The sequence below is a fragment of the Sceloporus occidentalis genome, unplaced genomic scaffold (genome assembly GCF_023333645.1).
Source record: "Sceloporus occidentalis isolate IW3139 unplaced genomic scaffold, rSceOcc1.0.p SCAF_237, whole genome shotgun sequence".
Taxonomy (NCBI): domain Eukaryota; kingdom Metazoa; phylum Chordata; class Lepidosauria; order Squamata; family Phrynosomatidae; genus Sceloporus; species Sceloporus occidentalis.
In genome coordinates, this window is record NW_028317217.1 from 1,097,203 (window position 1) to 1,110,923 (window position 13,721).

At 42.6% G+C, this 13,721-nt stretch overlaps 1 protein-coding gene across 1 annotated transcript; it reads right to left on the minus strand.

The window, feature by feature from the left end:
* Positions 1 to 1,870: 1,870 nt before the first annotated feature.
* Positions 1,871 to 3,531, minus strand: LOC149276493 (uncharacterized). Its single transcript, XM_089503594.1, has one exon. The coding sequence runs from the start codon at positions 3,334 to 3,336 to the stop codon at positions 2,347 to 2,349; it is 990 nt and encodes a 329-aa protein (XP_089359720.1). The 5' UTR covers positions 3,337 to 3,531; the 3' UTR covers positions 1,871 to 2,346.
* Between the last annotated feature and the right edge of the window lie 10,190 nt (positions 3,532 to 13,721).

Genomic DNA, 13,721 nt, shown 5'->3' on the forward strand with positions numbered 1-13,721 from the left:
TACCACCAGTATAACATTTTGATATCATTTTCTTTATAGTTTTGGCACAGAGTGAATTTATTTGGTCCTTTCCAAGATTTTCCCCATTCCTCTATAGTTATAGTTTTATGTATATCACATCCCCATCTTACCATGCTGTGTTTAATAATTTCATCTTCTAGATCTCTTTCTTTGAATAGTTTATAATATTTGGAAATGTGTTTACCTTTTTTGTCCATCATAATTTTATCTATTTCATTGTTATCCATCGTTAACTCAGGAGATTTATTGTCTGCCTTAAAACAATTGTTTAATTGGTTCTATAAAAACCAATCCTTCATGTTTCCTCTTTCATTAAGTTCTTCCATAGATTTCATGTTGTATTTTCCTTCTGGTGTTTTGTTTATTAAATCTCCATATCTTAGCCATGGAGTATCTTTGTCCTTTGTTCTATTGTAATAGGCTTTTTGCAATGACCCCCAAAATTGATGTCTCATTTTATACCATACTTTAAGCAATGATCTTCTTATAACATGATGGTTAAAAGTATTATCATCTTTTGGTTTTGTATACCACATATATGCATGTATACCAAGATTCAGGTTAGCTTTTTCTATATTCAATAAAGTCTTGTTTTCTAATTTGAATCATTCTTCTAGTCATTTGAGACAAGCTGCATAATAATACAGCTTAAAGTTTGGTAAGTTACATCCCCCCTTGAAGCAAAGATCATTTACTAAGGCAACCATAATATTTCGACTCCGTATCCCATCCTGAGGCCAGTTTGAAATGGGTCCAGATAATCTGTCTCATCCAAGACCGCTTGGAGATGAAGAGCAACTGCTCTCAAATTTATGTTGGTTAGAAATTGAAGACGGGAGACCAGTCTGTAATTGTTCATTTCCAAGGGATCTAGGGAGGGCTTTTCCATAAACAGCCGTAACACTGCTTCTTTTAAGCATAATGGAAAATAGCCCTAACTAAGAGATGCATCTATGATATATTTCAGGTGATATAAAAAGGGGAAGAGTCGGGAGGGCAAGTTCTCCTCTTCACACTTACAAGGAGCTTGTCCACACCCTCAGTACTCAGATTCAAATTGATCCAGTACGATCTTACTCATGGATACCTCACTTATAGCCTCTGCAATAATGCTGACGTCCAATTTGGCTCTTATCTGAGAGATATTATCTCTGAAATAGTCATTTAAAGTATCATAGTGAGCTGTGGAAGGCTCTCATAATGGGTTCCGGGAGGAAGGTGCCTGAAACAGGTCCCAGATCCAACCCCCCCGCCCCCGACTTCAGCAGTCCTGTTATGCTTCTCTTCCCTTGGCACTTTTATTCCTTTATTCCTTCCTTCTCCTCTTTTAACATACATCGCTTCAAGGGGGTCCAAGGCCCTTTCAGCGTGATCCCAGAACCATGAGATTCCCCCAAATGAATGAGGGCTCTCCCCACTTCCCACACTTAGAGCAGCTTCAGGGGCTGAGAGTCTGCATGCGCAGATGCCCCAAAGACCCCTTCTCAGCATGCGCAAAGACCGTAAGGCCTTTGCTGCTGCTGCTGCTTATTCCGCTGGCGGCCTTTGGAAGAAGGGAAGGACTACGGCCTTTTTTCCTTCCTTCCGGAATGGAGCCCAAGCTGCAGAGCTGGACTCAGGAGGGAAAGGCTGGGAAGGCTCTGCTTTGTACATATAGCTCTGTCTCTCTGAGTGTGTGTGTGTGTGTGTTTGCCTCTGTTTTTATGGCTGGGAATGGAGCTGAGGGCTGAGGAAAGAAGAAAGGGTACATTTTGTGCAAATGCAGAATTTCTGTACACCAATGAGTCCAGTGTGTTGAAACAACAAAAACTTTATTGCAAACACATAATCAGAAATTCAGTGTTTAAGTCAGAGCTGCCCTCCCCAAACCAAACATTAAAACCCCAAAACCTAAAACATCACCCTCTTCCAAACCTAGCCCCCCTCCAATTCCCACAGTCTATGTCCCACAGATAACAAGGCCCCCTTTGCCATTCCCAGAAAATAGCCCTTTCTGTTAATGCCTGTCCCCAACTTTCTTCAGCCAACATCCCACAAATTCCAAATGCCATCATTCCCATAACTGTTCTAATCAGCTGGAGCCAATCCCACCCCTCTGTCTAGCTAACCTATTCCACCACCATGATCCCCACTCAAATTTATAAACTAAAGCAATAATCTATACTAATGGAAATTAAAACCTCAACTCCACAAAATATAATTGAAAAACATAAAGAGACATATGGACAAACAAACCTAACACACGAAATCACAAGGGCCTTTTTTATCACCACAGGATTTAAAATATATTCTTTAGTATTGCTTATTGACAAATATAATGTCAGTTCATTTCTGGGATTTGTGTGGCTTCTTTCCTGTGTGGACTCTCTGATGTCTCACTAGGCTTGACTTATCAGAAAAACATCTCCCACAATGCTGGCATTTGTTTGGGTTCTCTCCTGTGTGGACTCTCTGATGTGCCAATAGGTTTGACTTTGAAGAAACACATTTCCCACAACGCTGGCATTTGTAAGGCTTCTCTCCTGTGTGGACTCTCTGATGTGCCAATAGGTTTGACTTTGAAGAAACACATTTCCCACAACGCTGGCATTTGTAAGGCTTCTCTCCTGTGTGGACTCTCTGATGTTTCACTAGGTGTGACTTCTGAGGAAAACATTTCCCACAATGCGGGCATTTGTATGGCTTCTCTCCTGTGTGGACTCTCTGATGTCTCACTAGTTCTGACTTCCAAGAAAAACATTTTCCACAACGCTGGCATTTGTATGGCTTCTCTCCTGTGTGGACTCTCTGATGTCTCACTAGTTCTGACTTCCAAGAAAAACATTTTCCACAACGCTGGCATTTGTATGGCTTCTCTCCTGTGTGGACTCTCTGATGTCTCACTAGTTCTGACTTCCAAGAAAAACATTTTCCACAACGCTGGCATTTGTATGGCTTCTCTCCTGTGTGGACTCTCTGATGTCTCACTAGTTCTGACTTCCAAGAAAAACATTTTCCACAACGCTGGCATTTGTATGGCTTCTCTCCTGTGTGGACTCTCTGATGTCTCACTAGTTCTGACTTCCAAGAAAAACATTTTCCACAACGCTGGCATTTGTATGGCTTCTCTCCTGTGTGGACTCTCTGATGTGCCAATAGGTTTGACTTTGAAGAAAAACATTTCCCACAATGCTGGCATATGTTTGGGTTCTCTCCTGTGTGGACTCTCTGATGTGCCAATAGGTATGATTTTGAAGAAAAACATTTCCCACAACGCCGGCATTTGTAAGGCTTCTCTCCTGTGTGGACTCTCAGATGCATGACTAGGACTGACATGTAAGCAAAATATTTCCCACAGTGCTGGCATTTATGTGGCTTCTTTCTTGTGTGGACTTTCTTGTGACTGACAAATTCTTCTGTAAAGGAGGACAATGACAGGCAAAACTGAATATCAGTGTTAGGAGAGGAATGTGTTACCCCAAGATTTAGCCCCACGTTCACCCCTCCCTATTTGAGATTAAATTAACAAAGTTGGTGTGAGTGACCTGAGCATGACTCTGTTCTAGATGCCCCCAAATCCATATAATGACTGTATTCTTACTCATAGGAGCTACTAAAGAAGTGATTGAAGGGGAACTGCCATGAGGAAATCAGTGGAAGGAGATAGTCAGGCAGTTATAAAATATTCCATTAAATGTATATAAAACTATTTCAATTGAAAAGTGGCATCATTTCCTGTGAGACTGCCATAGAGTGCTGAGTCAGAATCCAAGGCATGATGGAAGCTAACTGCAGAGGTCACTTCATGCTGTTTGGCACCAGGATATGACTCACAGCCAATACAGTAAGCAACTCACATGCAGACTGGTGTGGGTTGGAGTTGGGTGTGTAAGAGATTGTGAAATGGATAGAAGTCAGAGAGGAAAGTTGGTAAATATTTGTTTTATATTGCAATTCAAGATAAAGAACTTCTAAGGACTTTGAGCAAATCAACTGTGTCTGTGAGTTATTTTTAAGTGTGGAAAGTGGTTTGTGCATTGCCAATGCCTATATCTGGAGATTTGCTTCTGTACTCTGCTATGTTATTTTTGAGCTCTGGGAGTGTCGCCTTCAGACTGTGCTATACACTGGCTTGTGAATCGGATCAGAATTCAGATCCAAGAAGGACCTAAGAGCCAGTGTGACAATCCTGTTTGGCTGAAGTATTTCACCAAGCACCCATTGCACTTATTTCAGTTTCAGACAATTCTTTCCCCACCCAGGAAACATCCTAAAGCAATTTAAACCTTTTTGAATGCTCGGTTTCAGCCCCCAAGCAACAACTTCAGTATAAATATCAGCCCCAACCGGCTGTTCTTTAGTTTCAGTCCAGTTGCAGACAGACAGTCCATTGGTGTACATCTCACTACGCTCGCCAGCCCCACTTGCCACAGGACTTACTGACTTCTCTCCCCTTTCTGGACCCTCAGCAATTGGAATCAAGATCCATCTAGGTAATGTATTACCATTTGCAAAGCCTCAAAGTATTCGCCACTCCCACCTTTGTTACTCAGTTCTTGTGTGTGTGTGTGTGTAAACACCTATATGTGTATATGTCTGTGTATGCGTGTATTTTGCTATTCCCCCTAAATAAAACACAAAAACCTATTTGAAATGCCTCTGGAGTTCTGTGTGCTTCTGGGGCTGGTATAGTTGGGATGAATCCCGAGGTCACTGTTGCCCCAATCTCTCCTTTGGGCTAAGTATGAAATTCCCCTAAAAGCATAGCTCTTGGGAGTGTCCTCCCCAGACTCCAGCATTTCGAGTGACAAAGGGCCTCTGGAATCAACCACGGAGCTAAGCAAGCTTAGGATGGAAAAGAAACATTAGAGAAAAAGGAGTTTTTGTGTTACTCTTTCCTCTCTTCATAGACATTGCTTATAATTGCTAAATGGAACCCTTAATATGTATGAAAACAAGGGCCTGATTTCAAGTTCAGTTCTTAAGTTCAGTGCTCTACAAGGGGCTACCTTTGTACCAAGTTCAGAAGCTTCAATTACTTCAAAATGCTGCACCAAATTGGTCACCGGAACATCTAGGTCAGACCATATAACACCAGTTCTAAAATCTCTTTATTGGCTGCCAATTAGCTTCCAGGTGCAATACACTGTGATGGTAATTACTTTTAAAGCCCTACATGGCTTGGGCCCGAGCTTCTTGAGGGAAGGCCTCTCCCTACACAATATGCCCCATACTCTCAGAACATCTGGGAAGAATCTATTAGATTACCCAAAGGTCAGGCTAAGAACAACTTCCCACAGAGCGTACAAAGCCATGGCCCCCAAGTTATGGAACAACTTGCCGGAGGAGATCCGTCTTAACACCACCTTGGATGCTGTCAAGAAAGCACTTAAGACGGATCCCTTCCGGCAGGCTTACCCAGCTGACCTCTTGTAAAGAGCTTAAGGAAAAATCCCACTTCTGATCGCAGTTGTGCATTTATACAATGTTTTTATTTGTCCCGAATTGAGTTTTAAGCAACTTGTTTTTTTACTGTGTGTAAAAAGATCCTATTGTTGTTTTGTGGCTATTTTACAGGTAAATACAAATAAAACCTATTATTATTATCTGAATGGTTGGTGGCTGCCTCCCAATCCCTAAGGCCTCTCTCCTGGCCCTTCCCAGAGGTCCCTTCCTCTCCGCACAGAGCTAGGCAATCCAGCCTTTGCTCCTGCCTTTGCCTCCTGGCTCCCAGAGGCCTGATCCTCTTCCCTTTCTCCCTCCACTCTCCAATTTTCTCTCTTCCCCATCTGCACTGCTTTACCATTTCACCTTCAGCATCTCTTTCCTGCCTTTCTGTTTTTCACATTGCCTCCATCGCTCTATCACTGACACACATCCACAGAGTGTGGTGCATAAAAGGGACACTTTGAGGTTCATTTCTTGAGAAAGGCAGGGCAATCAATATACCACTAATGCATTAGGAAAGGTAGAACAAGGGGTCTGGTACCTGGTTTTTGATATTAGTGAGGGTCAAGTGCCAGGGATGAGCATTAAAACAGCCTCTCCAGAACCAAAAAAGGCTGGAAGAGGGGCGACAAAAGCCAGGAAACTGCTCAGGAATAGGCTGAGGACCATTTAGGGGCAAAAAGCATTAATCTCCATGACTCCTTCCCACAAAATTCCCGAATTGGCAGTTTAGGATTGGATATTTAGAATCCTTGCAAAGTGGAGAACAATAGTGCCTCACTAAAACTAGAAATTACAAGATTCCACAGGAAGTTGTTATGACAGTTAAATTACGTGTGAAAGGGAACTAGGAATGGTAACAGAGCACAAGTTGAACATGTGTCAACAGTGTGACGCAGCAGCTAAAAAGGCCAATGTGATCCTAGTCTGTATCAACAGGAGTATAGTGTCAAGATCAAGGGAAGTAATTGCCACTCTATTCTATTTTGGTCAGGGCTCACTTGCAATAATCCTGTGTCCAGTTCTGGGCACCACAATTCAAACAGATGTTGAGAAGGTGGAGCATGTCCAGAAGAAAGAAACCAAAATGTTGAACAATCTGGAAACAATGCTCTCTGAGGAACAACTTAGGGAGCTGGATATGTTTAGCTTGGAGAAGAGATGGTTAAGAGTGGATATGACAACCATGTTCAAATATTTGAAGAGATGTCATATTCAGGATGGAGCAGGATTGCTTTCTCCTACTCCAGAGAAAAGGACATGGAAGAATGGATGCAAGCCACAGGGACAAGAGATTCCACTTAAACTTTAGGAGGAACTTCCCCACAGTAAGAGCTCTTCAACAGTGGAATATACTCCCTCAGAGTTTGGTGGAGTCTCTTTCTTTGGAGGTCTTTAAACAGAGGCTGGATGGCCATCTCTCAGGGGTGCTTTGAAAGTCGATTCCTGCATGGCAGAGGAATGAACCAGATGGCCCTTGTGGTCTATTTCAACTCTTTGATGCTATAATTCTAAAGGGGAATCATAGCGCTCTGACAATAGATTATGAAAGGGTCCTCAGCCTTCACAGGAAGGGCAATGGATTCAGGTTCCTTACCCACAGAGGCCACATTGTCATAATTCTCCATCATAACGGAACTGTACATAAGTTTCTGCTTCATTGTCAATAGTTTCCATTCCTCCTTGGTGAAATATACAGCCACATCTGCAAAGGTCACCTGCAACAGAAAATAGCCCTCATCCAGAGAGTGACTAAACAAAAGCGGAGGAAAACACATGGTGCATTGCAAATATTATTTCAATACTTCAGAATTCAGTCCAGGAAAGAAACTTTAAATTCTGCAAGCAAGAAAAAGCTACAGCCTTTGAGATCCAGTTGGTCTTGAATCCTTTCAGTATAATATACAATATAATAAAGAATATAATTTAGGCCATGTCTGAGATATTATTGATTGATTAGGATACTGACTATCCCAACATGTATAGTATATTGAGTCACCAATGAATTATAGTGCATTTAGCCATAACTTACCTAATTTCAGAGGCAAATTTCATTTTTAAAAAACAGTTCTTGGAAGTACTCTGGGCTTGAGGGCCACTGGGCCCACCCTCAATTTAGGTCCAGAGATATTCTTCTATATTTCTCAGCATCCCAGCATTTCTCAGATGGGGAAAGGAAGACACATGTGGACAAGCAACACCAGAAGGGGATCAAGATGGCCAATGAAGATCACACAAGCGAGGAAGGACACAGTAGTTTGCTTGTGCCTCCGACTCCTGGCAAGGGCTAGACCGTGCCGTCTTTTCGCCTCCCCTCTCCCCTCTTTTGAGTTGATGGGATGCACACTATTTTGAACTTGTAACACATTTTGCAACAACTGAACTGACCTGAGGAGAAGGGGGAAAGTGGGAGGAGGAGAGAGAAATAGGACATTTTCAAAGCCCCTGAAAAAATGAGGTGACAGAGGATTACCCAGGACTCTTTCTGCCAAACTGGGACAGTATGTTCTTAGCTGGCTTTCATGAGCCGGCCCAGACACAGATGAAACGAACAGTCAGGATGGCAACTTACCAAAGAGCTGTTGTTCCTGGGCAGCCTCATTCTGTTGGAGCCCAACTCCCTCTGATTGGCCTCTGTGTTGGCCATCAGGTGGGCAGGGGGTCCTGGTGGCCCTGCACTTGGTCACTTCCAGCAAGAGAGGCCCCAAAGCCGTATACAAGGAGGCCGAGATGAAGTTCCTGAGAAAAGGGACCAGGGTTAGGATTGGCTTGGCAAGAAACCCTGCAGCACTCAAAGAGACAGAGACCAGCATCCTGCTGGTGACATATGCAGGTGACATATGCCTCCTTTGGGCCAGTGCAGAGGTGGATATCCCCTTTCTCCGTCTGCACCAAACAAAGGCCACTGGACCGAGCATAGATTCCCTGCAGCTCCCCTACACAACAGATACTCCATGCCTTCTTAGAGTGGAGGGGGATCAGGGGATGGGGAATTGGTTATGTCCCCGTAGCTAGATGTGAAATGAGTGCATCATAAATAAATAAATAAATAAATAAATAAATAATCTGCTGAAACCTTCGGAGGTCCCCAGTGCTTTTTGCTAGCATCAGGCCCTTTCCCAAGAAGGCTGCATCCACACTATAGAAATAAAGCACTTTGACACTGCTTAACCTCTCAGCGCTATGGAATCCTGGGATTTTACCTTTGGGCCACTTAGCCTTCTGTGACAGATAGCTGATGCCACAATGAACTACAAATCCCAGGATTCCATAGGATGGAGCTAGGAGAGTTAATGCGGTTTCGAAGTGGATTATTTCTGCAGTGTAGATACAGCGTGAGTCGGTTTTAAAAGGATAGAAAGCACCCAATTCTTCTTTTTACCCTCCTAATAATGGTTTTCCTTTAAAAAATAAGTAATTTGTTTTAGTGCCTAATCCTTATTTTTGTTGTTATTTGTTTATATGTTTGTTTGTTTCATTCTTGGTAATATGAGTTATTCTGGTCTGTCTCCTTCCTTCTTGTCTGAAAATCTATTAATAAGGAAACTGGAGAGGCTTTTAAAACCTCCCAAAGGAGCCATTTTTGGCCTTGTTTGGGGGACTAGCCTCCTCTTAGAAGCCAAAGACCAAGGTTTGTGAAGAATAAGAAGAATAAGGCTTGTATTAAAACTCTCCTCCCCATTTCTGATCCCTTTTGAACCCCATGTTCCCCAGAAGGAGCAGAGCTGTGTAATAAGAAAACCCTCTCAGAAAAGAGACACAAAAGACACACAAAGAGACACACTTCGTTCCTTTTGGCCCAAGGAGCCTGGCCTCCTTCTGACTCTGGAGCCTCAGGAGAGAAAGAGAAGCCTCTGTTCAACTGAGGCCTCAGAGAAGGTTCTGCAACATTATTCCCCACAGTCACAAGCAGCACAAAATGGCCTCTGGAACACAAAATGGCTGCCGAAACATAAAATGGCCACCTCTGCCTCAGCACTTGGCAGTTTGAGGCCTTCAGGGGAGAGAGAGAGACGGAGAGGAAGAGTGGAAGGAGGTTCTGGAGGGAGGGGGCCTTGGGAGATATAGAGCCTCTTCAGATACTCGGACTTCGCTTCCTAACAAAGGGGTTTCTGGCCTCATAAAGGATTTGAGGCAAGCTGCCAATGGAATTTAAAGTATATTTCCCGGATTGGATCTCCCAGCATCCACATGGCCAGAAAGGGGAGGGGTCCTGCCCTGCAGTAAGGCCCCTCCAATCTCTCTGAACCAAGGACTACAACTCCCACATCTTCTTTCTTTCTTTCTCCCTCCATAGCTGGCTTGTGAGGTGTGATTAAGCCCTGTTAGTGGTGTTACTCCTCTTGTTGTCGTTGTGTGCCTCCAAGTTGTTTCTGACTTATGGCGACCCTAAGGGAAGCCCTTTGCAGGCTTTTCTTGGCAAGATTTGTCCTGAAGTGGTTTTGCAAATGCCTCCTTCTGAGGCTGAGAGAGTGTGACTTCTTGCCTAAGGTCACTCAGTGGGTTTCCATGGCCAAGAGGGCATTCGAACCCTGGTCTCCAGGGTCATAGTCCAATGCTCCAGCCACTAAACCACGCTGGCTCTTTCTTGAGGCTTTGTAGTGTTTTGTGGAGTGGCTCCAAGTCATTGCCGACTTCTGGGGAGCCTCTCCTGGGGTTTCCTTGGCAAGAGTTGTTCAGAGGAGGTTTGCCATTGCCTTCCCTGAGGCTGAGAGAGTGTGACTTCTTGCCCAAGGGGCCCAGCTGGTTTCATGGAGGAGTGGGGCACTGGACCCTGGCCTCCAGAGTTGTAAGCCAACACTCAAAGCACTGGACCACACTGCCTCCCATTCCCATGTACAATCTGTGAAATAAATGCAGACTTTTTTCTGTTCATGTGTGTCTTCAAGTCGTTTCCAACTTATGGCGACCCTAAGGCAACCTTATCATGGGGTTTCCTTGGTAGGTTTCTTCAGAGAGCGGTTGCCATTGCCATCCTCTGAGGCTGAGAGAGTGTGACTTGCCAAGGGTCACCTATGTCCAAAACACACTGCAGCAATAATCCAGTCTGAGACCGTTTTAACTGCCCTGGGTCAGTGTTAGGGAACTCTGGGAAATGTAGTTTTGTGAGACATTTAGCCTTCTCTGTCAGAGAGCTCTGGTGTCACAATAAACTCCATTTCCCAGGATTCCCTAGCACTGAGGCAAGGGCAGTTAAAGCACTCTCAAAATGGACTATTGCTGCCGTGTGTTTTGGACCTTTCTTGGCCGCAAAGTGTCCATAGCCTGCAATGCATCTCCTAATTCTGTTGGCAGTCCCTCCCTCCCAACACTTTCTCATGTCCCCCCAAAACCAGAGCAAAGCGGCAGATGGTAATAATAATAATAATAATAATAATAATAATAATAATTTTATACCCTCTCTTCAGCCAAACCCCTCCCAACACTTTCTCATTTCCCCCCAAAACCAGCACAAAGTAGTAGTAGACACTCTAAGGAGGTATTTATTATAAGTAACAAAATATTACTAAAATCATACAAGATATTAAGAATCTTGCAGGTTACAATATTTGTAAGTATATAATATTCAATTCATACAAGCTATTAAAATAATAAATAGACCTAAGCGTCCAATTCTGAGACTAACTTCCAAGATCCACTCTTTAACTCTCTCTCTCGCTCTCCAACCAACACAATTCCCCCAACTGTCTCTTGGTCTCTCAGGCCTTATATCTCCTTCTCACGGAAGCTTCCAGAAGAACCTTTATCTTGCTCTCTGATTGGTCAAGAGAGCCTTCCGTAGCAGTGATGTCATTCTGCATTTGCATAAACCTCCCTTTTCTGCCTGAAGGAGACCTCCATTGACTGGAGCCCAAGGCAAGGCTTGCCCCTATTTCCCAATGTTGTTCTTGGGGTCTGCCTTCCAGTTGTTTCCAGGTCTTATGGTGACCTTATGGGAGTCTCTGAAGGGGTTTTCTTGGCAGGTTTCTTCAGAGTGGGTTTCCCATGGCCATCCTCTGAGGCTGAGAGAGTGAGACTTGTCCAAGGCTTCAGTTCTTTTGGAAGCCTTTTTGCTTTATCTTCTAGAAGGAAGCTGAGGTGTTGCTTCTTGCATTGAAGCATGAGAGGAACCTTCTGGCATCCAAAAGGCTAACATTCTCTGGAGTTATGTCTGATAATATGTATAGATAGGATTGCAATCCCTGTTCATTTATTAAAAGGTTTCATATCAAAGAATCTCATAGCTATGCACCTTAATAGCAGTTAACCAAATTAAACAGTATATAAAACAAAAACATGAAACAATCTAGACAAGGTAACTGTTACATGGATTTGTAATTGGTTGACTGGACGAACCCAAAGCGTGACTAGTGGGATGGCCAGTGGGGCTCTGTCCTTGGCCCAGTGCTATTCAACATATTTCTCAGTGACTTGGATGACAGAATTGGGCGCATATTCATCAAATTTGCAGACGAAACCAAATTAGGAGTAGCAGCTAATACTGCAGAGGACAAGATCAAAATTCAAAAGGACCTGAATAGACCAGAAAGCTGGGCCAAAGCTAACAAAATGAAATTCGACAAGGAGGAATGTAAGGTACTGCATTAAGTGCAGGAAAATGAAATGCACAGATATAAGATGGGGGACACCTGGCTGAATGAAAATACATGTGAAAGGGATCTAGGAGTCCAAGTAGACCAAAAGTTGAACCAAATGAGATTATAGGCACATATCAGGCTTTAATATCACAAATAAAACCTTTATTATGTTCAACCTATGTGCCCCAAAATACCAGAATCAATCCTAAGACATGGTTTGACCAGGAATGTAAAGAGTTTAATAAAGTTTAGTTAATGAAATCAGAAAACTGAAGACAAAGGGCATCAAAGGAAACACCTCAAAACAGATAGCCCAACTACGGCAAAATTATAAAAAACTACTTAAAGAAAAGAAACGAAAATACCATGAAGCAGAATGGAAAGAACTAGGAGAGGCAGCTATTCAAAAAGACTCCCAGAAATTTTGGTGCTTAATAGCCCAGGGCTCCAGAACATCAAAATATGTACTGGAGGCCGCAGTGCAAGGAAGAGACTGGGTGAGGCATTTTTCCAACATCTATAAACCTCAATACGACCCGTCACAATCAATTTGTCTTGCCAAACCACTAGATACCCCTGAATGGCCAGATGTCACTGTGAATCAAATTAAAGGAATAATCACCAGACAATCTACCAACAAAGCACCCGGTGAGGACATGATACCAATTGAATTATATAGGGCAAAATTGGAATATTGGTCCCCGATTCTAGCAAAACTATTTACTCATATAAATCGCTCTGGATGTATTCCTGAAGGTTGGCAATTGAGTATTATTGCCCCAATATATAAAAAAGGTGACAGGAAAGATCCAGCCAATTATAGGCCCATTAGTCTCTTGGATATTGCTTCTAAATTATATGCTAGGTACCTCTTGGGAAAAATTGAAGACTGGGCAGTTAGTAATAATCAATTGACAGAAGTACAAGCCGGTTTCCAAAAGGGGAAGTCAACAATTGATTCGTGTTTTGTGTTGAACTTCCTCATGTGTAAATATGTTCATAACCTGAAACAAAAATTGTATGTTGCATTTGTTGACTTGAAATCTGTGTTTGATTCAATCTCTAGATCTTTGTTGTGGCAGAAACTGGAAAAAACAAATATTGACCATTGTTTATTATTTCTTGTAAAGTCATTGTATTCCGATACATCGTTACAGGTTAAAGTGGACCTGGTAGGACATCTTACTCCAAAGATTGGTACATCCGTAGGAGTTAAACAAGGTTGCATTTTAGCTCCTTTCTTATTTAATTTTTTTTATTAATGACATTGTAAAGGATCTGGAGGGTTTGCAATATGCCCCTGTCACAATTCTTGATACAAAAATTTCTTTGTTTATGTACGCGGATGATATTGTATTGATTTCTAGAACGGAGGTAGGTCTAAGGAGACTTCTTGCAAAACTATGCACATATTGTAAAAACAACAAACTAATAATTAATTATGACAAAACCCAGGTTATGGTCTTTGGAAGACGCCCCAAAAAACATGTTTGGCACTTAGATGGAAACATTATAAGTCAAGTAAAATCATTTAGATATTTAGGCCTAGTATATTCAGACACAACATCTTGGAAAGAACAACTGTTAAATTTAAAAGTAGAATCCTATAGATCGGCAAAAGCTACATTAAAGTTTGCGGCAACTAGAGGGGGAAATTTAGTAAATCCTGCCTTAATAGTATATAAAGCCAAAACA

Coding starts and splice junctions, on each gene's coding strand:
- LOC149276493 (XM_089503594.1), bottom strand. CDS start 3,336: ATGTCAGTCCTAGTCATGCATCTGAGAGTCCACACAGGAGAGAAGCCT.